Here is a 24,913-nt window from a genome sequence, read left to right as displayed (position 1 = left end):
TATTTATAAATAAAAAACCAAAACTGTGTCCAACCCTGACACTATTCCCCTATTAATCAAAAAGAAAATCTATTTGAGCCAGTACTGGCTCAATATCGGCTCAGTACTGGTTTGCCAGTACTGGTAGGGTGGTACTGCAACAGTACTGATACAATGAAAATACCAATACTGGTTCAGTACAGACTGCCCAGTCTCGGCAGCGAATACTGAACCAGTACTGCGCCAATAGTCAACTCTGGTATAATACTGAAATTTTTTGTTGGGTATATTTTTTAATCATAATAATCTATAAATTTAGATTAGATTGTAATTTGATATTAGCTAAGAAATCTTAAAATCTAAAAACTTGTGAAATACAAATAAATATTAAAAATTTACCTATAATAATTCATTTTAAAAATAATTATTTATTATTTCATTATTGTATAATAACTTTTTTTGCTATATATAATTGAAAAATTAAAAAAAGCGATAGTTTTTAAAAAGACTTTTTGAAATTTTCATTTTCTTTATTTCTGTTATTCATTAACTGTTTATAAACATGTCAATTAAAATCAATATTTGAAAAGAAAAAATAACCATGGCTATCTTCTTTTTAATTGACGTTAAACGTTCCTTTGTTTTCTAAATTCTAAAAAATAATTCTACACAGTACTCATTGTCAGAGCTGTGAGAACAGCAGTCACGACTTTGAGCAAAGAATTTATTGCAACATTTGTAGTTCTGAATAATCTATTGTCAACTAATATGAAACGAAACTCTGTTTACTGTCAAAAAAAGTTGTGATTATTTTCCGCAGAGCATTCAGTGCTATGTGGAGAACATTTAGAGTTTTGAAATTTAATTTTTTGGTTTACACAGTAGCCAGTGCTATGAGAAAAAATACCGTGTATTATTGCACTATTATTTTTTGGTATGTTCTGAAAGTGTTTATATTTTTCAGTTCGTTTCTATTTTCAAAGAAAAAAAAATAAAATAAAATTTTCAGTTTGAAAAAATATAAATAAATAAAAGTTAAAGCTTTTAAAATAAAAATAAATAGTTCATGGAGTATGGTGATATATATATATATATATGAAATAAATTTTAATCCATAAAAAGTGAGAGGAGTGAGTCTTTTTTTTTTTTTTTTTTTTTGTTAAATGTATTTATGTAAAAAAATTCGTTCATACAAGAATTTTAGAGGGGATTTCATACATATGTATAGAAGCAAATTCTCTATTCTATTATATGTGTGTTTGCAGAATATTTGATAGAATTTAAAATTCCTTACTGTATTCAACATGATAGTGGGTATCCGTTCGCTGTGAATAATCCCTAGCAGGCACTCAGGATAAGCACCATCTAAAATTGCAACGTCCCAGCGAGCTTGAGGGTTGCCTTCTGGTTTTCTCAAAACCGTTACGGAAGTTTCATCCCTCAGCAATGCCTCGCAAGCTTCCCATCCATATCTCATTGCGTCCCAAGGGGAAATTGGCAATTCATTTCGAAATCTCGATCCCACCAAATCCCAATCCGATGTATAATTACCTACATAGGCCTGAAATAATCATTTTTTTTTAAAATTAATTTTATAATAATAAATAATTTTAATAAATTATGAGTTTTGCATAAGGCGCCGAAAAAATTTGTCTTAGAGTCTAATAATTATTTATTTGTGCTACATAAAATTTTATTTACGCTAAATAAAATTTTATTTCTGCTATAAATAAATTTTTTTATTTAAAACAAATAAAAATTTATCAGGCTCTGAGAGAGGCTCAAATATAATAGAAAAATTTTTATTTGTCTTAAACGCCAATAAAACATTTTGTACATTTAATATATGAGATTTTAAATGTTTATCATTTCCGGACAAAATTTTATTCTAAATGGAAAAAAGAGATATATGCATTTTTTCATTTTGATTTTAATAAATAATTAATGATTTCATTCCCAGTCAAAATTTTATACTGAATAATGGAAAAAAAGAGATACGGTATTTTTTCATTTTGATTTTAATAAATATTTAGTGACGCCGCAAAAGTCCATGCATTTTTACATATATTTTAAATGGGGAAAAAAAATATTTTTTCGTAAATTTACTGTATAGAATGGTTAAAAGTGAACAAAAGAAATTTAAACCAAAAAAAGTAAATTGAAACATTAAAATAACAAAAATCAGATAAATTTTTTAGTTTCCCGTGCGGAAAAATGGTGAGTAAAACAATTTTTTATTTAAAAGATTCAACAATAAGCATTCAAAAACATTACATTTTTGAACAACTAAATATGAATCAGCCGTTATGGCTGCGCGCGACCTTTCTTATTTTCCAGTCAGTGGTACCAACTTAATTCTGAAAAGTGAGGTTATGTTTACCATATTTAGTTCACGTATCATGTTGGTATCATTGACTGGAAAATAAGAAACGTCGCGATCAGTCATAAAAGCTGATTAATATAATATAAAATAACAAAAAACAATTTCTAAATTTTTTTAATAAATTAACACAATTTTTTTTTTTTATATAAAAGCTCTAAAAATAAGAAAAATTGTGAACTTTAAACCATTTCATTTCGTGTAGTCGTTAAAAAGTGGATTTTATTTAATGTTTGTTGTTGTGTCTTTTAAATTTTTAAATAAACAATTGTTTTTACTTAAAAAATGTATTACTCCGAAAAATGATAAAAAATGGAATGGCATATATATTTATATATATATTGGGTATCGAGAAATCAATTTTTCATAGACAGTTAAAGAATACAGGAAAAAAAAAGTTGAGAAAGTTCTATTGAAACCAGAGAGCGGAAATAAATTTCACGATTCACCGTCAAAACCACAACAAAGAATTTTCTGTTTGGGATCGAACTAATTTACTTTTTATAACAATGTAATTTTGTATTTTAATTATTACTTTCACTAATTACTATAATTGTAGAATTTTTTTTTTTTTTTTTTTGTTACTTGAAAATCCGAGTTTTTCCAATATTGGAAATTTTCATTGTTTATTAGTTATTTTTGTCGATATAATTATAAAAGTATTCAAAAAAAATTATAATGTACATTTTTTTCGCCTCATATATTATTCATTTTCGATGAATTCATTTAGGAATTCGATTAAGAAGTGATTAGAGATTTGTCTAGGATTTATTTTTTTCCATAATATATAATATCCTCATATAATTTTATTAATATTTTATTTTTAATAAAATATAATAATAATATAAATAAATATAATTTTAATGATTCATATTGGTAGGATTATTTATTGACCCTTTTTAGTAAATTAATTACTAAAATTTACGTGTTAATTCATTTAGACCCTAAAGCCAAATACAAATCATCATAATAATTAATATAATTTTAAATAATAATATAAAAAATAATATTTTATTAATATTTTTTAAATCTATTATTATTGTAAATTACCATTTTAAAAAATTGTTATCAATAAAAAGTTAATTTTTCAATAATATAAGAATATATATATATGTACAAATTTTAAACATTATTTTTCGTTATCTATCGCTATTTAACGAGAATCTGTCAAAACGAGACGAGCACCTGACGATAATATTTTAACAATTGAACGAGTATATTATCGTTTAGGTTATTTATCGTGTAGTCTTCTCGCTCGAATGCATCACTATAGTTTAACCTTTAAAACTGAATATACTAATTATTTTTCGATATCCCTTTAGAATAAAGTTTCCATATTCAAAAATTCTAAGTAATATATCCATTAATGTCCAACCCTCCCTTTAAATTAAAGAAAAAATTATTTAAATTCTTAAGCAATTACAGTTTTGTTCCACCCTTTCTCTAAATTAAAAAATAAAATTATAATAGGTTAAATAACAAAACGATAACATTCAGACAAATGGATTTTTAATCAAATTTCCTCTAACGTTTTGAAATCACATTGATTTCCTCTTCAGGAAGTTTGACAATAATTTTTTGAGATATCTCTAATTAAAAATTTATGTCATTTTTAAAAAAAAAACATGTAACTTTTTTTCTTGTTATCCAAATGAGATCAATTTTTTTTCAAATTTCTCACAAAAAGATGCTATTTTAAGAAAAAAATAGTTAATGAAAAAAAAAAAATTTTTTTGCCCGGAAAAAATGCAAAAAAAATTTGAATTCATTTTTTTAAAAAAACTACCTCTTCTATTTTAAAAATTTTTTTTCTACTTATTGCCTATGATGTTAAGAACACTGCAAAAAGAAGTATCTTAATATAAGCTATTTTGATAGTAATTTTTAAGATGTTTTGGTAGTAACTTTTTAGTTATTTGAAATATCTTAGTTTAAGATGTTAATAATATCTTTGCCAAAGTGCTTCACATATTTTTGATGAAAAAAATTTCGAGGTTAACTATGGCCTCTTAAGTAAGATGCTTAATGTATTTTATATTTTAGTAACTTTAAATTTTGACGTATCTTAGAATTTACAAGGATCTTTTTTCTTAACATCTTATGACTCCACAAATATCTAAATTCAAGTTACTTACAGAAACTTACCGAAGTAACTTACATTTTAAGATGGAAGAAATATTTTAATTCTTGTTAAAACGCAAAAAACATCTTAAATATTAATAAGATACTTTACAAAATATCTTTTTTTAAGATGGAAGATACCATTTTTCCATATTACATCTTATTGTAAGATACCAAGTAAGTCACTTATTTTTGCAGTGAATAACTTCTCTAATTTTCATAATGGGACAGCAAGAACTTTGCGATTATATAGTATTATATATAGTATGGAAACTTCCATTTCGTAACCGTAATGAAATTCTGGGTTTAGACTTGTGGTACAAATTCCAAAAATATTGGGTCCAATCCCAGACATTTGGCCCAATATTTTTGGCATTTGTACTACAAGTCTTAACCCAGAATTTCATAACGATTACAAAAGGCACACTGGAAATTAGTGGGTTTTATTTAAGAAAAATAATTTTATTACTGTGGGCCTCACATTGGGCCGTGGAATCTTACATTGGACTCTGTGCCCAATTTGAAAATTAGTTTCGAATTTCTAATCTTGTGTCCCCAAAAACCATCCCAAGATAGGATTTTTTAAAATTTATTTGTTTGTCAAAAAATGTTGGACCCAATCCCAGTCATTGGAACTAATATTTTAGGTTCGTTAACCTGGCTTGTCCACATTGTCTGATCTGGATAAAACCTATTTGAAAATTAAGGGCTAATTTAAGGCTAATTTAATGCCCTAATGCCGAATTTAATGCTCGGCATTTTCTTTAAAAAACTTGTGGACAAGCTAGCTTAACATTAAGGTGGCTTGTCCACACAATGAAGGAGCACTCGTAGAAAGGCCTACTATAGGTCAAAATTTAGGGCTTTTTTAAGGCTCTTGAATGCTCTATTGTAGAATTTAATGCCGGCATTATTTCGCGAAATATTTGCAAAAATTCAATTTTTACGTTATCTCAGTTTGTCCACATCATGAAGGAACACTCGTAGAAAGGTCTACTATGGATCAAAATTTAGGGCTAAGATTGTGACTTGCTAAGATAGTGTTAAATTTGGCATAAAAGCATTTTAGAGTTTTAAATAAGCCCTAAATTTTGACACCTAGAAGACCTTCCTAGGAGTATTCCTTCATTGTGTGGACAAACCGATATCAAGTAAAAATTGAATTTTTGCAAATATTTGGCGAAATTATGCCGGCATTAAATTCGTCAATAGAGCATTGCGGAGCCTTAAAAAAGCCCTAAATTTTGACCTATAGTAGACCTTCCTAGGTGCTTTCCTTCGTTTTTTGGACAAACAAATATCAAGTAAAAATGGAATTTTTCAATTATTACGCGAAATAATGCCGGCATTAAATTCGGCAATAGAGCATTGAGAAGCCTTAAAAAAGCCATAAATTTTGATCCATAGTAGACCTTTCTACGAGTGTTCCTTCATGATGTGGACAAACTAAGATAACGTAAAAATTGAATTTTTGCAAATAATTCGCGAAATTATGCCGGCATTAAATTCGACAATAGAGCATTGGGGAGCCTTAAAAAAGCCCTAAATTTTGATCCATAGTAGATCTTTCTACGAGTGCTCCTTCATTGTGTGGACAAACTGAGATAACGTAAAAATTGAATATTTGCAAATAATTCGCGAAATAATGCCGGCATTAAATTCTACAATAGAGCATTGGGGAGCCTTAAAAAAGCCCTAAATTTTGACCTATAGTAGACCTTCCTATGAGTGCTCCTTCATTGTGTGGACAAACTGATATCAAGTAAAAATTGAATTTTTGCAAATATTACGCGAAATAATGCCGGCATTAAATTCGGCAATAGAGCATTGAGGAGCCTTAAAAAAGCCCTAAATTTTGATCCATAGTAGACCTTTCTACGAGTGTTCCTTCATGATGTGGACAAACTGAGATAACGTAAAAATTGAATTTTTGCAAATATTTCGCGAAATAATGCCGGCATTAAATTCTACAATAGAGCATTCAAGAGCCTTAAAAAAGCCCTAAATTTTGACCTATAGTAGGCCTTCCTACGAGTGCTCCTTCATTGTGTGGACAAGCCACCTTAATGTTAAGCTAGCTTGTCCACAAGTTTTTTAAAGAAAATGCCGAGCATTAAATTCGGCATTAGGGCATTAAATTAGCCTTAAATTAGCCCTTAATTTTCAAATAGGTTTTATCCAGATCGGACAATGTGGACAAGCTAGGTTAACGGACCTTAATATTTTGGGCACTTATACAACAAGTCAGAACGCAGAATTTCGTAGGGATTACGAATTTTATACTGAAAATTAGTGGTCTCATTTAAGAAAATCACTTTTTTCATTGTATGGCCCAACATTGGGCCCCGGGTCCAATTTTTTGGTTTCAAAGATGTAGATCTTTTTGTTAGGAACAACTTTTGTCTTCAACATTTTTTACGAAAATTCGTACTTTTCGAGATATTTGCAAGTTTCCATACTATATAATGGACGTGAAAACTAAGATGGGCGCGTTTTAATTTTTTTCTCGCAAAGTTCTTGCTGTCCCATTATAAAAATTAGAGAAGTTATTCTTAACATCATATAGGCAATAATTAGAAAAAAAAAATTTTTGAAATCGAAGAGGTAGTTTTTTCAAAAAATGAATTCAAAATTTTTTTTTGCATTTTTTTTTTTGCAATAAATTTTTAATTAGAGATATCTCAAAAAATTTTAAAAATTTTGAAAAACACAGTAAACTTGGTTGTATCTTTTTCTATTGCAACGTTTTGATGCACATAAGTTATATCAAAAAGAGATCGTTTTGTGTATCATTTTTAGAAATGATACACGAAACGGTCTCATTTTTTGATGCAAAAAATTGAATCAATTTATATCAATCATGGCCGAATTGAATCGACTCAAAATTAAACGAATTTTTTTCAGATATTTTGGTAATAGTACAATTGCGGAGACCATTTCACTATTTAATTTGAAAATGAAAATAACAGAAAATCAAAGACAATTCGATAATTAAAAAGTAACAGCTTATAAACATAACCTAAAATGCATGAGAAAAAATTTGTCGATAAAATCAATATAGCCGAGCTTTTTATAAGGTAGATGGCAGCACTCATCTATTTTCTTTCTTTAAATTTTTTCTGAATCGTTTTTATAATAAGCAAAACTGCCATCTACCTTCTAACAAGCTCGGCTGTATTGATTTTATCGACAAATTTTTTCTCATGCATTTTAGGTTATGTTTATAAGCTGTCACTTTTTAATTATCGAATTGCACATTGTCTTTGATTTTCTGTTATTATTTTCATTTTCAAATTAAATAGTGAAATAGTCTCCGCAATTACACTATTACGAAAATAACTGAAAAAAATTCGTTTAATTTTGAGTCGATTCAATTCAATTTCCTTTATAATTTCGTTTTATTTTAAAATTAAAAATTTAATTATGTTAAATTCAATATAGTTAAATACTACACAAATTTATTTTTTAATAAATAATTAATTGTATTAAATTCTGCACAGTTAAATTCCACACCGTTAAACACTTCACAAATTTAACTTATAATAAAAAATTAAATTTGGTTAGACTCTTCACAATTAAATTGCATTCAGTTATACTTTACACAAATTTTTTTTATTATAAGCTTAGTTTGAATATAGAGGTTAACTGTATGCAATTTAATTGTACAAATTTTAATAAATTTTATTATCTATTATAAAATAAATTTGTGAATAGTTTAACAATGAGGAATTTAAATTGTGTATAGAATTTGAAAAAAAAATTAATTTTTCGTTACGAAATAAATTTGTGTAGAGTTTAACGATATGAAATTTAACTGTAAAATTTAAAAAATAAACTGTCCAGAATTTAACAAGAGTGCAGTTTAACTGTATAGAGTTTAAGAAATTTTATTTTCTATTTTATAAATTAAATTTGTAAAGAGTTCAACGGTGTGCAATAATTTTGTGTACAGTTTAAAGGTGTGGAATTTAACTTTGCAGAATTTTACGTCTAGCTTTTTTTAAAGCTGCAAAATTTAGATGTGTATAGTATTTAAACCGCCTCTCGAGGAAATTTTATTAAAAATTCATTTGTCCGAATGTTATCGTTTTGTTATTTATAACCTATTCTAATATATTCTACTCAGACGTTAAAGTTTTTGATAATTAAAAAAAAAAAAAAAATTGAATTAAAATTTTTTCTTCGTCAATTCTTACCTCAAGAATGGAGGGAACCACTTCTTGAAGACCATTATTTGCTGCTGATCCACTGAATGCACTGAGAAGGGTGACATTGTGACCTCTTGAAATCAATGTCGTACCAAGGGCAATAAAGGGGATCGTATGAGATTTTGTACCTCCCATTGTTGCCATTAAAATATTATAACTATCACACCATCGCACTACACCAAAAAAAAGTAAACCAACTGTCATTAAATAACTTGTCGACATTTTATTTTTCAATTAAATAATTAATTTCTTAAACGTTCACACTTTATTATTCAATTTCCGCTTTTTTTTTCAAAAGAAATCACTGATTACATTTTAATAGGAGTTTCATGTCGAGAGAAAAAACAAATCACTATATTTTCGTATAAAATAGAAAAAAATTTCAATAGATATCTAATTAAAGTGAAGAGCCCACTTTTTGGTGAACAACTTCAATGAACTCCGAGAGAGAACTGAGATGAGATGCTTTATAATCGTTTGTCTTGTAAAAAAAAAGAACTAAGCTTATTATATTTTTTGTGAATGTGTTAATGAAAAGTTATAGAAATTACACAAACACAAAGTTAAAAAGTCATTATAAATATGCAGGCCATTATTATTAAAATATCAAAGTCGTGTCATCCTCTGGGAAATCAATTCGTCACGAGATGGTGAGATTTCAATGCGACTGAAAAAGAACGAAACTGTGATTAATTATCGCATTTTCCAGACTAGGCGACATTGACAGGGATTTGCTTGAATTTGTTTTTTTTTCTTCTTCGCCTTCTTATACTCTTCTTTTATTTGTGGTTTCTTTTTTTTTTTTTTTTTTTTTTTTATTTTTCAAATAGAATTCTGGTTATTAACTGAATAACGTACTTCTTCAAAACAGGTTGATTTTGTATTGAAAGAGTTTTTTAAATGATGATGATGATATGTGATTTCAATTTTCCATTTGCCTCGCATATTATTCAGATTTTGTTATTTTCACAGCTTCCGTTAATGTATATACATTTTGTATATTTTAATTCTGTGTGGTTACTTTTGTTGACACTGTGTAAACGTCGCTCCACCGCGACTTCAAGTTTACCTACACTCTGTACTTTCACTAGCATCTCATCTGCACGCTTGTAAAATACATTGATCTCAATTATTTTCAGCGAGTTGATCTTGCTCTCAGCCTCGTTGACCAAAAAACATCTTTACCTGTGATGGAGAAAATTCTTATATCAATTCTTAATGTTGTAATTTATTATATAATTAAATAAATACTTTAAAATTCAAAATATTAAAATTTTTATGTTTTATACACTGAAAAAAAAAATGTTTATTTTATTCAAATACTCGATTACTTGATTATTATCAAATAAATATTTACTTGAATTAAATAAATTGTATTTGAACCAATAATTTCTGTATTTGAATATACCATTTAATTAATTCAAATAATAATTGATACAAATAATTATTTATTTGATAATAGTCAAGTAATCGTGTATTTGAATCAATTATATTTTTTTTCAGTGTATTTTAGTGGAAATTTTATTTGTTTTATAAATTATCTACAAAATTTAAATTTTCCTAATTTAATTGTCACAATAAATGGCGTAATTAATAGGGCTTAATTCTCACTTTGCCTAATTCTTTCTTGACCTAAATTTTACCTGCCTTAATTCTTGTATGACCTATAATGTTTATTTAACCAATTATCCGGTATCAGTTTAATAAAATCTTATGTAGATTAATCTACATTTGGCATAATATTCATTTATCTTAGTTTTTATCTACCCTAATTATTATTTGACCAAATTCTTATTTGGTCTAATCTTCATGTAATTTAATTCTTTTTTAAGCTATTCGTCACTTAACATTAATCTCATTTGGCTTAAACTTACTTGTAAGAAGTTAGCAACGCCATTTTGTATTTCAAAAAAAATAATTTTTGTGCCAATTTATATGTGCTTATAGTTCTGACTAGAATAAAATGATTATTTATCAAAATTTTAATTAAAAAAATATATTCTTAGACGTAAACATTGCAATAATTAAAAATTAAAAATTATTTTATTGACTTGAAACTTTAATAAATTTGTTGCCCTTATTCAAGAATTAACCGCAAGCAACTTACCAAATCAAAATTTTTAATTAGGTTATCAGAAAAAGAGAAGGTGCAAGATGAACCAAACAAGTTGCAGATAATTATTTTTGGTCTGAATATCTCGAGATGCAATTACTTTGTCATTGCACTTAACCCAAAAAAATATTTTTATTAATATACGGTGGATTTCACATAAAGAGATCGCAAGGTGTATATCTAAAGTTCTGAATGTTCAAATGTATGAAATTATTTTTTGATCAATAATTTTTTTGTTTAATTACAACTAGACAATGAAAAAATAAACAAATTTAGATGTGTCGGATGTTAAAGAGGTAATAGAAAAGAATTTTTGTTTCTTAATAGAGCCTATGTCAACAGAACAAAAAAAAGAATTGGTTACAAAATACAATAAACCCAAAGGCGTTAAAAAACAATGACGAACGAAAATAGAGAAACTCCAAGTAATTCTTGATTTCATAAAAAAAAAAATAATTAACATACATGAAAAATACTTTAAAATTGTCTATAATAATCTTTATATTCTTTCATTCTGTTCATACCGGAAGTTATTAGACGTATTTGCGTATGCTTTTCGTTTATTTTTAAAGATTTTGACAATTTATTTAATTTAATGTGATTAAATAATACATTGTATTAAAGAAAAACTTTCAAGACCTTTGACGTATCAAAATATGTAGAATTTATCTTTTGGTCAAATATTCAAATAAAAAATAAATACTATCAATCTCTCAACGTCATGTCAGAAGTGAAAAAAAATATTTAAAGAAAAATTCTTTTAACATTTCAACTTTAGACGGCTTTTGTATTTTCATTCTAAAGAAATATTTTGAATAAAATTAAATATAATTATAAGATTATTTAATGATATTACAAAGCAACTTTTTCCTATTGTGATAGAATGATATTTTCTTTAATAAAAGAAAAAAAATTAAAGTGGTATCTGTATTTATTACACGGACGTAGAATTTTTGAGCGTGACAACGTCTTTTTTTAATAAATTAAAATACATTTTATAAGATTTTTATTTAGTATTTATTTTGTACCTGAAAAAAAAATAAATTGTATTTGAACCAATAATTTTTGTATTTAAAACAAATATCATTTAATTGACTCATATTAAAATTATTTGATATAAATAAATAATTATTTGATAAAAATCAAGTAACCGATTATTGGAATAAAATATTTTTTTCAGTTTATAAAATTAGAATAAACCACAATTATGGATTTACTCTGTTCAAGAGTTGTGCCCAGATAATTATTATAATTCTTGAACAAAATATATCTATGATTGAGGTTATGTTTTGATATTATTTCGATGCAAAATTTCAGCATTTGGCAATCTTTAACCGGTCGGTAATATAGAAAGCTATAAAAAATTTCATTTCCAAATTTAACAGAAATAAGTGTGGCATTGAAATTAAATGAGACACATGAATATGTTCTATATAACATTAGTTAAAATTTTCATTTTATGATATTTCATTTGTCATAATAAATTTTTGAGTCGAATTTTTATTTGTTCGAATTAATATTTTGCAGAATTTTCATCAAACCGATTTTTTATATTACAGAATTTTTATTAACCGAAAATTATAAATATTCTGTAATATAGAAAATCGTTTTGATGAAAATTTTGCAAAATACTAATTCAAGAAAATTAAAATTCGGCTCAAAACTAATTATGACAAACGAAATTCCATAAAATGAAAATTCTAATTAATGATTTTTAGAACATACTCATGTGTCCTGATTAAACCTAAAATAATCAAATAACAAAAAAATTTTGAAAATATGACTTATATAGGTTTCGAGCTTTGACGTTCGATATGAACGCCAATTTTTCTTACTGACTTCCTAGACCTTGGAGTATAAATCGTTGTCTAAGTCAAAAAATTGTTATAATTTATTAATGCAAATATTTTGGAAAATATAAAAAAAAATTTAATTAATATTTTTTATACTTTTTTGTTAATGTTTAAAATAATTTTATCTGCTGTAAATTAAACAGTTTTTGTTCTTTAACTTAAAAAATAAAATTTTTTATCAATATAAATATTGCAAGCAATATTTTTGAGATAAAAAATTTGCATTGAATTCTTCATTAGAAGAAGTATTTTTTTAAAAACATTTTTTTTGTTATTACTTTGTTTATGTAATTATAATTATTTATTTAAAAATTGAAAATTTTTTTTAATTAAAGCTGCTTTAAATTGTCAAAGAATACGCATTTGCAATATAATATTCCTGCGCGCATATAATATTTATATGTTAATAAGTAAAAAGTTCAATCCCTATTATTTTCTGCGAGCTCATATTTTAGGAATTTGTAATCCTCATGTAGGGCAAAATATTTATTAAACTTTCAAGCTATACAATTTTCACTTTAAAAGATGAAATTTTAGGATTAAGGTTTACTATAGAATTGAGTGAAAAATTTAATTCCATTGATGAATATATAAATTTTTAAATTCTTCTCGTAAGGGAATAAAAAGTTAAGTAAAATTTATAAAATTTGAAAAATAAAATTTAATAAACAAAAATAAAGTTGAGATAAAAATGGTTTTAAACTAAATTTTAAATTAAATATTGTATAACAATTTATGAATTACAAAGTTTAAAATATTAAAAGTAATTTGATTTTTAAGAATTGTCATCGACAATATTTTTAAATGAGTCCAATTTATTAAATTTTGAGTTTGTTCTTTATGTCAATTTAGGAAGTAGAAGAATGTAGTCATAGGGCCCTCTTTTTTTCCTTTGTGTTCCCTGCATGCTTCCGCCATCTGACGGCGGCAGGACGTAATAAACCTGTCATTATATTATTTTTTTCGTTTTTCTAGTAAATTATTAATTGCAGAGGAAATTGGTAAAAACAAAAAAAATCCTTTTTTTAATATCTACAAATTCTATCAGATGAAATTTTTTCTTAAGTAAATATTTCTTGAAGAAAAGTTGAGTTTTTGTAATTTTGAATTTTCAAATCGACTTTTCTCAAAAACGGTTCCACGAAAGATTTTCATTTTTATTGAAAAATGATGTATTTATAATCTAGAATCGAAATCAAGAAGAAAATCCCAGAACCTTTAGATTAAATCGGTTTAAAAAGCCTGTGTCTATTCAATGGTGTAATCAAAGTTAGTTAATTATTTACTCCAATAAAATTTATACATGAAAAACAAAAAATGGTGCACTCATGACTACATTTTCTTAATTATTTTTTTAGAAATTTTTCTATTAAGTTTTTTTTTAAATAAAATATTTATACAATTACGCATTTTTACAACTTTTTAAAATAAATAAATCTATTAATAATATAGATAACAAATGGCTTTTCTTCAAGTTTGGAAAACTTAAATTTTATTTTCTTTGGATTACAATCCTATATCTTTTATGCATATAAGATTTGATAAAAAAAATCCCGTTATCGCGCACCACCCCTTGGACAATCCTTATAATTTGCAAATTTATACATTTTTTAAAATTTGTCTTATATTTTTAACTTAAGAATAAAGTTTTTAAACATAATTTTCATTTTTACCAAAATAGAATATCTTTTATTGAATCAAATGTATTACCTATTTGTAAATATTTTTTATATTATTATTTATTATTTTATTATTATCATTATTATTTTTTTATTATAATAATAATTATTATTATTATTAATGCAGTAAGATAAGATAAATATATATTCATTTTTTCTACACTTTTTAAGTTTTACTTAAACTTTTTTAAAAGTAAAGTTACTAGAAAAAAAATGATGAATGCTTTTAAAAATTTATATAAATCATTTATAAACTTATATGTATGCAGAGCATAAACGTGATTTACAATAAATAAAAAAAAACTAACAGAAACCGTAATATATACATCTTTTTATATATTCTCTTATTTAATTTGGTTGCTTTTATAACTTGAGCGACTAAAAATTCAAAAATATTCAACTTACTTTTTTAATTTTGCGGAAAATAAACTTCACTTGGAATAGCGAAAAATTTTATTAAAATAGTGAAATATTTAACTAAAACAATTAAAATTTTTTGCTATATTCTAGTGAAAGCTTTCATTGTTCCAGGTAAATCTTTTTTTCCATGAGTCAGTTAAAATTTAAATATTTTTTTTTATATTTAATGAGGTTAAGTATTTTGAATATTATTATTAATAATAATAGTAATATATAATAACTAATAATATTATTTAAATCAAATAAATTTTTTTTTTTTTTGGTGTCCTATATGTGAAATATAAAAGTCAAGTATCTCACTTTTGATCTATTTTATGCAGATAAATCCCATTATATGTTAATAGAAATTTTTTAATGGTTTTGATGTTTATATATGCTTTGAATATATATCTTTTCATTAATTTTTCACTTTATCACTTTTTCAATTAGCTGAGAGCAAATAAGATTTTCGATTAAATTTCTTGGATCCACTCCAAAAGAGTGGGATTTTTTTTTATTTTCTATTATTATCAAAAGAGAATTTAATTTGTATTATACAATATTATATAATGTTATAGAAAATAATAAAATAATAATAATAATAATAATAATAATAATAATAATAATAATAAAATTAAAATAATTATACTATAAAGTATAAGTATAAATATAAATTAAAATATATATCAAATAATATAAAAATACATCAAACAAAAAACATCTTTTAACTATAAACATTTTTTTGGCTTTCAAAATTCTTTTTAAAATAATAATAAAAGATACTTTGTAATTAAATAATTATCGATCTAAAAATTTGATAAAAATATTTTATGCCAGAGAAAATAATTATTGTATTAATTATTTTTTTTGTGAAATAGCTTTGAAGACTTTTATATTTGATTAACTTTTCCTTCTTTTAAACGCAAGAAAAATGTGTTTTTTTTTTTTTTTTTTTTTTTTTGCTTGTATATAGCAATTTCAGAATCAATTCTGTTACACTATCACTATAAAAAGTCATTATTATATAGAAGATAAAAGATGAAAGAAAGATAAAATTATCTCTCTCTCTATATATATATATAAGTTCTTTATTGAATTTCTAGATATAATGGAAAAGATGATCTAAAACAATAAAATTTAAATATAAAATATTTTTTATGACATTATATTATGCTTCTAATTTTATTTTGTATAAAAATAAATTTTTTGTAGATATATATAAAAAGAGGAACAAGAAAATTATTGAAACACATTAAAAGAATTTTTTTTTTCATCCAAAGGTGTAAGTTTTATATTTTTCTTTAATATTCTTTATCTCTGCATTTTCACTGCTATTTCTTATATACATATACACACAAAAGAAGATTTATTTCTTAAACGCAGCTATAACATATTAATAGCTACATATATAACTTTCCCTGCTGTATATATAGGGAAATGTATATATATATATATTGGTAACTATATTCTAATAAATATTTTAAGTTTTCTGGATAATTTTTTTTTTTACTTTTACTTTCTTTCTCTGTAACTTTTTACTCGATATCTGCCTTTCTATATAAAAAATTTTTTTTATGTAATAAATCTAAACAATTGAATGAATTTATCTAAACAAAATATTTATAAACAAAAAACCAAAACTGTGTCCAACCCTGACACTATTCCCCTAATTAATTTAATTTAAGTTTTACTGGGTATTCTTAGGTTTTCGGGGTCGCTGATTGTAAATTTAAAGTCAGTTTTTCAAAATTCAAAATGACGGATCCAATATGGCGGACAAATTTTTAAAAAATAAATTATTAAACATATTTGCTTAAAAATCTTTACTCGGGGGTTTTTGGGGTCACTGATGAAGAATCCGGTAACCGTTTTTCAAAATTCAAAATGGCGGATCCAATATAGCAGACGAATTTTTAAATAATCGTTCGGACTCTCTTAAAAATCGTTACTCGGGGGTTTTCAGGGTCGTTGATTTCGAATCTGATGTAAGTTTTTCAAAATTTAAAATGTAGGATCCAATATGGCGGACAGGAAAATTAAAAATCAATACAATTTACTAATATCAGATTCGTAATTGGCGACCTTGAAAACCCCTGAATAACGAGTTTTAAGTAAATCTGTCAAAAAAAAAAAAATATATATATATATCCGCCATATTGGTTCCGCCATTTTGAATTTAAAAAAAATAACATCAGATTTGTAATCAGCAACCCCAAAAACCCCCGAGTAATGATTTTCAAGCGATACCGAACGATTTTTTAAAAATTCTTCCGCCATATTGGATCGGCCATTTTAAATTTTGAAAAATGGTCACCGGATTCGTAATCAGCGACCCAGAAAGCCCTCGAGTAACTATATTTTTAAGCGAATATGTTGAAGTACATGAAACAAAATCTCTGGGTCCGAGGGACCCAGCTCAGTCAACTACGTACATAAGAGCTATAAAATAATGTACTAGAAAGAGTTTTACATTAAAAAAAAAAATTTTCCTTCTTTTTTTAAATGTACGTTATAGCATCAGCTTATTCAATTTGATAACGATTTTGAGAAAAAAAATTTCTTAAATAGAAGAAGATGAAAAAGCAAATTGTCTGGATCCGAGGTACCCAACTCAGGCACGCAAGGGTTAAATAATTTTTCGGTTAAGTAAAAATTCTTTAGTATGAAAAAACGGTTATATGAAAATTATACCAAATAATACTTTGAACAAATGAAAATTCATCTAAAAGAAAATTTTATGCAATTAAATTCTTCCTAATAAAAATTCTTTAAAATGCCTATTATATGTTAAATGAAAATTCGAGCAAATAAAAATTCTGACAAATAAATATTCGACTCAAAAATAATTATGACAAATGAAAAATCTCACTCAGAGAAACGATTGGTTGCGATTACCATTTCGTTAGTAAGAGTATTTTTCCTTATTTATATTACACCGTGCGTCACGATTTTTGACCCACAAAAAAATCCAACATTTTCGGAAACTAGGACCCAAAAAAAAAATACCCGTGTCTGGTCGTTTTACTAAATCAAGTCGTTTGTAGTTTTTAGAGGTGAAAACAACCCCTAAATGAAAAGATATCTTTTCAAAATTATTAATATTTTATAAAACTTGGTATCCGGGGGTTTTCGGGGTCACTGATTACACAGCCCCACAAAAAAAAAAAGTGTCGTGCGCGGCAGACCAGACTAGTCATTTCCCATGTATTTTGACGCGCTGAACACGAATCCGAAGTCCGTTTTGCTCCATCACGTCAGGATTTTTTTCTAACCTCCAAAAACCTGTCGGATTTTGAGAGGTAGGCTATTTTTTTAAAAAATTGATGGATTTACTTCAAAATTGGTATCTAGGGGTTTTTTGGGTCGCTGATGAAGAATTTGAATTAAGATTTTCAAAATTCAAAATGGCGGCTCCAATATGGCGGACGAATTTTGTAAAAATTGATGGATTTACTTCAAACTTGGTATCTAGGGGTTTTTTGGGTCGCTGATTACGAATCTAAAGTTAGATTTTCAAAATTTAAAATGGCGGCTTCAATATGGCGGACGATATCGACCCTTCAAAGGTGATAATTCCGCCCTTACACACGAAACTAGGAGCAATTAAACAGTTTGTCAAAGCCTTAGATAAAAAAGGAAACTGTTTCAAATACCTGTAACAAAAGTTTCCAGAAATCTCTGATGCGAAACTAAAAGAAGGGGTTTTCGACGGACCACGTATTCGCAAATTGTTAAAAGATGAGCAATTTATCACCAAGATGAATAAAAAGGAGAAAGCCGCATGGCTTAGTTTCAAAGATGTTGTCGAAAATTTTTGGGTAATCACAAGAGTGAAAATTGGGAGCAAATAGTTAGTGATATGATTAAAAACTTTGGTAAGTTAGGATGCTTAATGAGCATAAAGTTGCATTACTTAGACTCGCATCGGGATCAATTCCCTGAAAATTTGAGAGATTACAGTGAAGAACAAGGAGAACGATTCAATCAAGATCTGAAAGATTTTGAGCGTCGTTATCAAGGAAGATGGGATGTAAATATGATGGCCAACTACTGTTGGATGCTGAAAAGGGATATTGTACCTGGAGGCACCAATTTGAAAAGAAAACCATTACACAGATCCTTTGAGGACAAAAGAGTGCGCTACCATAAAAAGACGTAAATACCTTACTTATGTATATAAGAATTTCCATTTCTAGTTTTGAAAATCTAACTTTAGATTCGTAATCAGCGACCCAAAAAACCCCAAGATACCAAGTTTGAAGTAAATCCATCAATTTTTACAAAATTCGTCCGCCATATTGGAGCCGCCATTTTAAATTTTGAAAATCTAACTTCAGATTCGTAATCAGCGACCCAAAAAACCCGTAGATATCAAGTTTGAAGTAAATCCATCAATTTTTACAAAATTTGTCCGCCATATTGGAGCCGCCATTTTGAATTTTGAAAATCTAACTTCAAATTCGTCATCAGCGACCCAAAAAACCCTTAGATACCAATTTTGAAGTAAATCCATCAATTTTTTAAAAAAATAGCCCACCTCTCAAAATCCGACAGGTTTTTGGAGGTTAGAAAAAAATCCTGACGTGATGGAGCAAAACGGACTTCGGATTCGTGTTCAGCGCGTCAAAATACATGGGAAATGACTAGTCTGGTCTGCCGCGCACGACACTTTTTTTTTGTGGGGCTGTGTTATTAATCTGATGTCAGATTTTCAAAGTTTAAAATGGCGTATCCAATATGGCAATCAAATTTTTAAAAAGTTATTAATTTTTTATTTTATATCCGACATTTTGAATTTTGAAAATTTAACATCAGATTCAACATCAGCGACCCTAAAAACCCCTAGATACCAAATTTTATAAAAAATTAATAACTTCTTAAAATTTTGACCGCCATATTGGATCCGCCATTTTGAATTTTGAAAATCTGATATCAGATTAATAATTATCGACCCCGAAAACCCCCTGATACCAAGTTTTATAAAAAATTAATAATTTTAAAAAGAAATCTTGTCACTTTTTATTTAGGGGTTGTTTTTACCTCTAAAAACCACAAACGACTTGATCTAACAAAACGGCCAGATACGGGTAATTTTTTTTGGTCCTAGTTTCTGAAAATGTTGGATTTTTTTGTGGGTCAAAAAAAAAAAATTGAATTTTGTCGGACGGTGTTAGTTATATACTGTTAGCATTTAGTTATAATCAGCCTAATCATTTCGTTAGTAAGGTAACTAATTAAATAGTTATTCCAACAAACTAATTAGTTAAAGTAATAAAACAATTATGCAAACCAATAAATTTTTTTTCGGGGTAATTATACTCAGTTTTTAAAGTTAATTATTTTTGGAAAATTTTTGTTGCAGTAATTATACTCTCTAAATCTGAATTAGTAAAAAAGTTTACTAATTTGAATTAGTGACTCACTTTTTGCTTCTCAATTAGTAAAATTTTACTAATTATAATAGTAACTTTTACTAACAATTAGTAAAATTTAACTAATTCTAAAGCAAAAAGTGAGTCACTAATTTAAATTAGTAAACATTTTTACTAATTCAGATTTAGAGAGTAGTGCATCTTTTAAATTAATTTTTAATATACTTTTGTTGAGTATAATTGCCCCAACCACGGGGATAATATATTAAGTAATTTAAATTTCTGTAACTCCGGCAAAAATTTTTTTTTTCTCGTCCAACTTATGGGAACTCTTCAAAAGTACGTTGACATCATAACGCTGAGTAGTTGAAATTTTTGTTTTTTTTTTATTTTGAATTTTAAAAATGTGTTAAATAAAAAAATATCATTTTATGGGTAAAATTACCCCGATCGATTTTTTGTAATCAATATATAAATGTTTATAAAAAAAATTTTAATATTGCGTTACCAGTTATTCTTGTATTTACATGTAGTATATATATACAAATACGAGTTCTGGATAAGTAACTTTTACTAAAGTGAGGTCTAATTTTTTCGGTTCATATAACAGGCTAAACGAAATAACGATATCAATGAGACATGAAACATTTAATGTAACATTAATATTATTTTTATATAGACATTATAAACACTTAATAAACTATATTGTTCTTTTAACCAAGATTTAAAAAAATATATATTGAAATTCTGAAAAAATAAAATTATTAAAAAATTTTGAAAAAAATCTTATTTTTAATTTTTTTTTTTAAACAATACTGGTTAAAGAACGAAATGAAATATATAGTACACATACTAACGAATTATTTAATTAAAAATTTAATTAATTGTTTATTCACTTTTCTTTTAATATACATCAACAAGCTCTTGTCAATTTTCCAAAATAAATTATTTACGTGACTTTTTTTTATGATAAAGGTTCTTTACAATATATATATTAAAAATTTGCAGAAAAAAAATAAAAAATTTGAAAATATTAACAATCTATCAAAATGTTTCTTACTTTTTTTGGTACTTTTTTAAATTAGATTTTAATTCTGATGTAGTGAAAAATAAATAATAATCATAATTTAATTTTTATCATTATTATTATTATTATTATTATTATTATTATTATTATTATTATTATTATTATTATTATTATTTATTGTTATATTTTTATGTTATATTGTTATTAATTAATTTTTAATATTTATTTTACATTTAATTAGTTAATTATTTTTTAATTATTATTTGCGATTATCAATAATTTTTACTTTATTAATTAAATTAAAAAAATAATGATATTATTATTATTATTATTATTATTATTATTATTATTAACTAGGTATTTAAAATGCATTATTTTTTTAAATAATAATTATAAGAATTATTATTGTAGAAATAAAGTTTTAACTAAAAAAAACATATATTCAATAATTTATTTGTTAAAGAATTTAAATTTAAATTTAAATTCTTTTATATTGAACAACACAGAAAATTAAAAGGCATTAAAATAAGCTGCAACGCTTATTATTTTAATCCAATTTTGCTTATTTTAATTTATTTTGGTATTAAAATAAACAAAATTGGATTAAAATAATCAGCGTTGCAGCTTATTTTAATACCTTTTAATTTTCTGTGAAAATAATATTAGAGTGGAAGTATAATTATTATTCTCAAATAAGCAGATAAAAAAATAATCATATAATTCTAAATATATATATATATATATATATGTTTAAATAGAAATATTATGGAGAAATAATATATATTTGAATTACAATTCTTTTTAAAGATTAAATTCATGTTTTTTTACATCTTTTATTTGTGATGCTTTTTTAATAATATCCCTACATATATTTATATTGACGTTATAGGTTCACTTATATAAAAGCAAAAATACTTTGATCAGAATGAAAAAATAAATATGTAGAAGAATATTGAAAATGTATTTGATTCCACATATATTTATAATATTGAAGAACTTTATTGGGAATATTGACATGACTTTACATCTCTATTTGAAAAAGAAAGAAAAAAAAAAACCGAACAATTTTTGATTGGAAAAATCCCAGATTTATAAAAGCACATTGCATTTTTTAATAAGACACAAAATTAATTACAAAATATTAATAAATAATTATATAATAATAATAATATTTAAAACAATAATAATAATAATAATAATAATAATAATAAAAATAATAAATAATAATAATTTAAAATATAAAAAGTATAATAAATAATTATGATTATTAATTATTAATAAAAAATTAATGCAATGTATAATGTAAAAGTCGCATAAAAAATAAAAAAAATACATAAATTTATATATAAATGTAAATAAATGTGAAAGAAGTTAATTAAATTAACCTTCGAAAAGAAAATATTGAAATATATCAATTTGCTTTATAAAATAAATTTTAAATTAAAAAAAAGCATTTCTCAAATGCGATTTTTCAAGAGGATATTTAAATGTTTAATTAACGTAAGTAATATGCTCACCAGCAATTCAGTAAAAATCCAATTTTATTATTCGAGTTCACATTTTCAAAAAAGAATAAAAAATTATGTTTATTTTTCATAAAGAACGAATTCAAACGTTTTGAAAACATACATAGATATATATATATGTATATATTGACGGTGATATATAGAAATGAATGCTTCCACTGAGATTCACTTTTATTATTGAAAAGAAATTATGATTATTTGCTGCAAAGTGGAGAAAGTACTCTTCGATACTTTGCAAAATTTCTCTCATGAAGATTGAGGATTTTTGTTTTTTTTTTTAAAAAGTCTACAATAAGAATTAACACGAGTGATTAATTGTATGTAATTATTCAATTAATTATATTCGCGAATTTGTGAAGTGCACTTTTTGAGGTGGAAAAAAAAAAAATTTTTGCGCTCTTTTTGATATAAAGTTCGAATATCGCAGAACGTGAAAGTTTGACTGACCAGTTCAGACTTTAACGATCAGCTGGGTTTAAGAGAGAGAGAGTTCACTCCCACCATTTTATTTTCTTTAGAGGATCTTTTGTCGCGAAATGATACGTTTGTTATAATATAATCACTTTTCCTTTATTAAAATGTGATCATTCATTGTTTTATTATATTTTACGATCATTTTTCACGATATTAGTCTTTCATTATAGTGATTGAATAGCGGAGAAATTTAGATTCATGCGATAATCAAATAAAATTTATTTTACTAATATGTTTATTTTTCTTTTGCCAAATAAAAAATTTTTATTATTTTATTTTTTTTACGAATCGATATATTTATTTAGCTCTGAAATTAAAAAAAAATTTTGGTATATATATTTTTAATTATTATTGTTGATTCAGTTTATCAGAAAGATTTCATGAAAATTAACTATACGTATTTTCAACGTTGTAAAACTCATATTTTATCGAATTTGAATTTAATTAAATTTAAAAAACTTCAATTTATTTTATAATCGTACATAAATTGAAAAAGTGTTAAATTATTTTACAAAAGTTGCGATTTTTACACACGGCTAGGGCCACATTCAATTCAAGACATCTTGGACCCACGGTTGGCCTGAACTAAATTTTATTCAAACTTTCAGTAACTCTAAATTTTTTTGTTGATTCTGAATTTATATTTTTTTAGCATTATTTTAAGACAAAAAAGAAAAAAATCGGCGGAGGGCTTTTTGAAATATACCATTTTAAAAAAAAAATTTTTTTACTAAAAACTAAGTTACAGATTTATTTGAGTTGACTCGTTTTGTTTGTATTTTTTTAAGCAGTCTAATAAATGTTAAGGTATTTAAAGGATAAGTAGGATTTCATAGCTGCAAAAGGTTTTTAATTTGACAAACAATGTACCGTTGACAAAAAAATATTTTATCGAACTAAATATTTGAAATATAATTTGTAATAAATCTGTAATAAAAATTACAATATTTTTTATACACATTTTAACGATTTATAAATGAAGTTAAATTTTAAAAATGTTTATGCAAAATATATAAACATGTAGCTTCAGATGTGCAGTGTGTCAGTATAATAGTTCGCACATCTGAAGCTACATGTTTATATATTTTGCATAAACATTTTTAAAATTTAACTTCATTTATAAATCTTTAAAATGTGTATAAAAAATATTGTAATTTTTATTACAGATTTATTACAAATTATATTTCAAATATTTAGTTCGATAAAATATTTTTTTGTCAACGGTACATTGTTTGTCAAATTAAAAACCTTTTGCAGCTATGAAATCCTACTTATCCTTTAAATACCTTAACATTTATTAGACTGCTTAAAAAAAATACAAACAAAACGAGTCAACTTAAATAAATCTGTAACTTAGTTTTTAGTAAAAAAATTTTTTTTTTTAAAATGGTATATTTCAAAAAGCCCTCCGCCGAATTTTTTCTTTTTTGTATTAAAATAATGCTAAAAAAATATAAATTCAGAATCAACAAAAAAATTTAGAGTTACTGAAAGTTTGAATAAAATTTAGTTCAGGCCAACCGTGGACCGTAAAAGAGATTTTACATAATTTATTTTTTAATTTCCATTAAAGTTAAAATTTTCAAACAACAAATATTGTGCTGAATTATGCTGATTTGAACTAAAATTCATTTTTGAGAAATCTCAAAATTCCGAGCAAAAAAGAAACCAAAAAAAAAATTTCAAAAAAACAAATTTTTTACTGAATTGTGTTCTTGAATTCGAATTTGATGTCACATTTAAAAAATTCAAAATGGCGGACCCAATATGGCGGAAAAATTT

General features: G+C 25.1%; 1 protein-coding gene and 1 long non-coding RNA gene across 2 annotated transcripts in view; one reads left to right on the top strand and one right to left on the bottom strand.

Moving 5' to 3' along the window:
- Positions 1-10,967, top strand: part of LOC127283794 (uncharacterized) — a 54,780-nt gene extending 43,813 nt beyond the window's left edge. Inside the window, exon 4 of the long non-coding RNA XR_007843394.1 lies at positions 10,817-10,967. This is a non-coding gene — a long non-coding RNA (uncharacterized LOC127283794). The remainder of the gene's footprint in view (positions 1-10,816) is intronic.
- Positions 1-23,091, bottom strand: part of LOC127283791 (UDP-glucosyltransferase 2-like) — a 59,423-nt gene extending 36,332 nt beyond the window's left edge. Inside the window, exons 1-3 of the mRNA XM_051308887.1 lie at positions 22,649-23,091; positions 8,677-9,873; positions 1,274-1,540 (exon numbers count right to left, since the gene is read on the bottom strand). Of these exons, the coding sequence (XP_051164844.1) occupies positions 1,274-1,540; positions 8,677-8,910 (501 nt within the window). The 5' untranslated portion in view covers positions 8,911-9,873; positions 22,649-23,091. The remainder of the gene's footprint in view (positions 1-1,273; positions 1,541-8,676; positions 9,874-22,648) is intronic.
- Positions 23,092-24,913: the final 1,822 nt, after the last annotated feature.

The sequence above is a fragment of the Leptopilina boulardi genome, unplaced genomic scaffold (genome assembly GCF_019393585.1).
Source record: "Leptopilina boulardi isolate dan_hultmark-lab unplaced genomic scaffold, ZJU_Lbou_2.1 LbouV2_310, whole genome shotgun sequence".
Classification (NCBI taxonomy): Eukaryota; Metazoa; Arthropoda; class Insecta; order Hymenoptera; family Figitidae; genus Leptopilina; species Leptopilina boulardi.
This window is presented reverse-complemented; position numbering and strand designations above follow the sequence as displayed.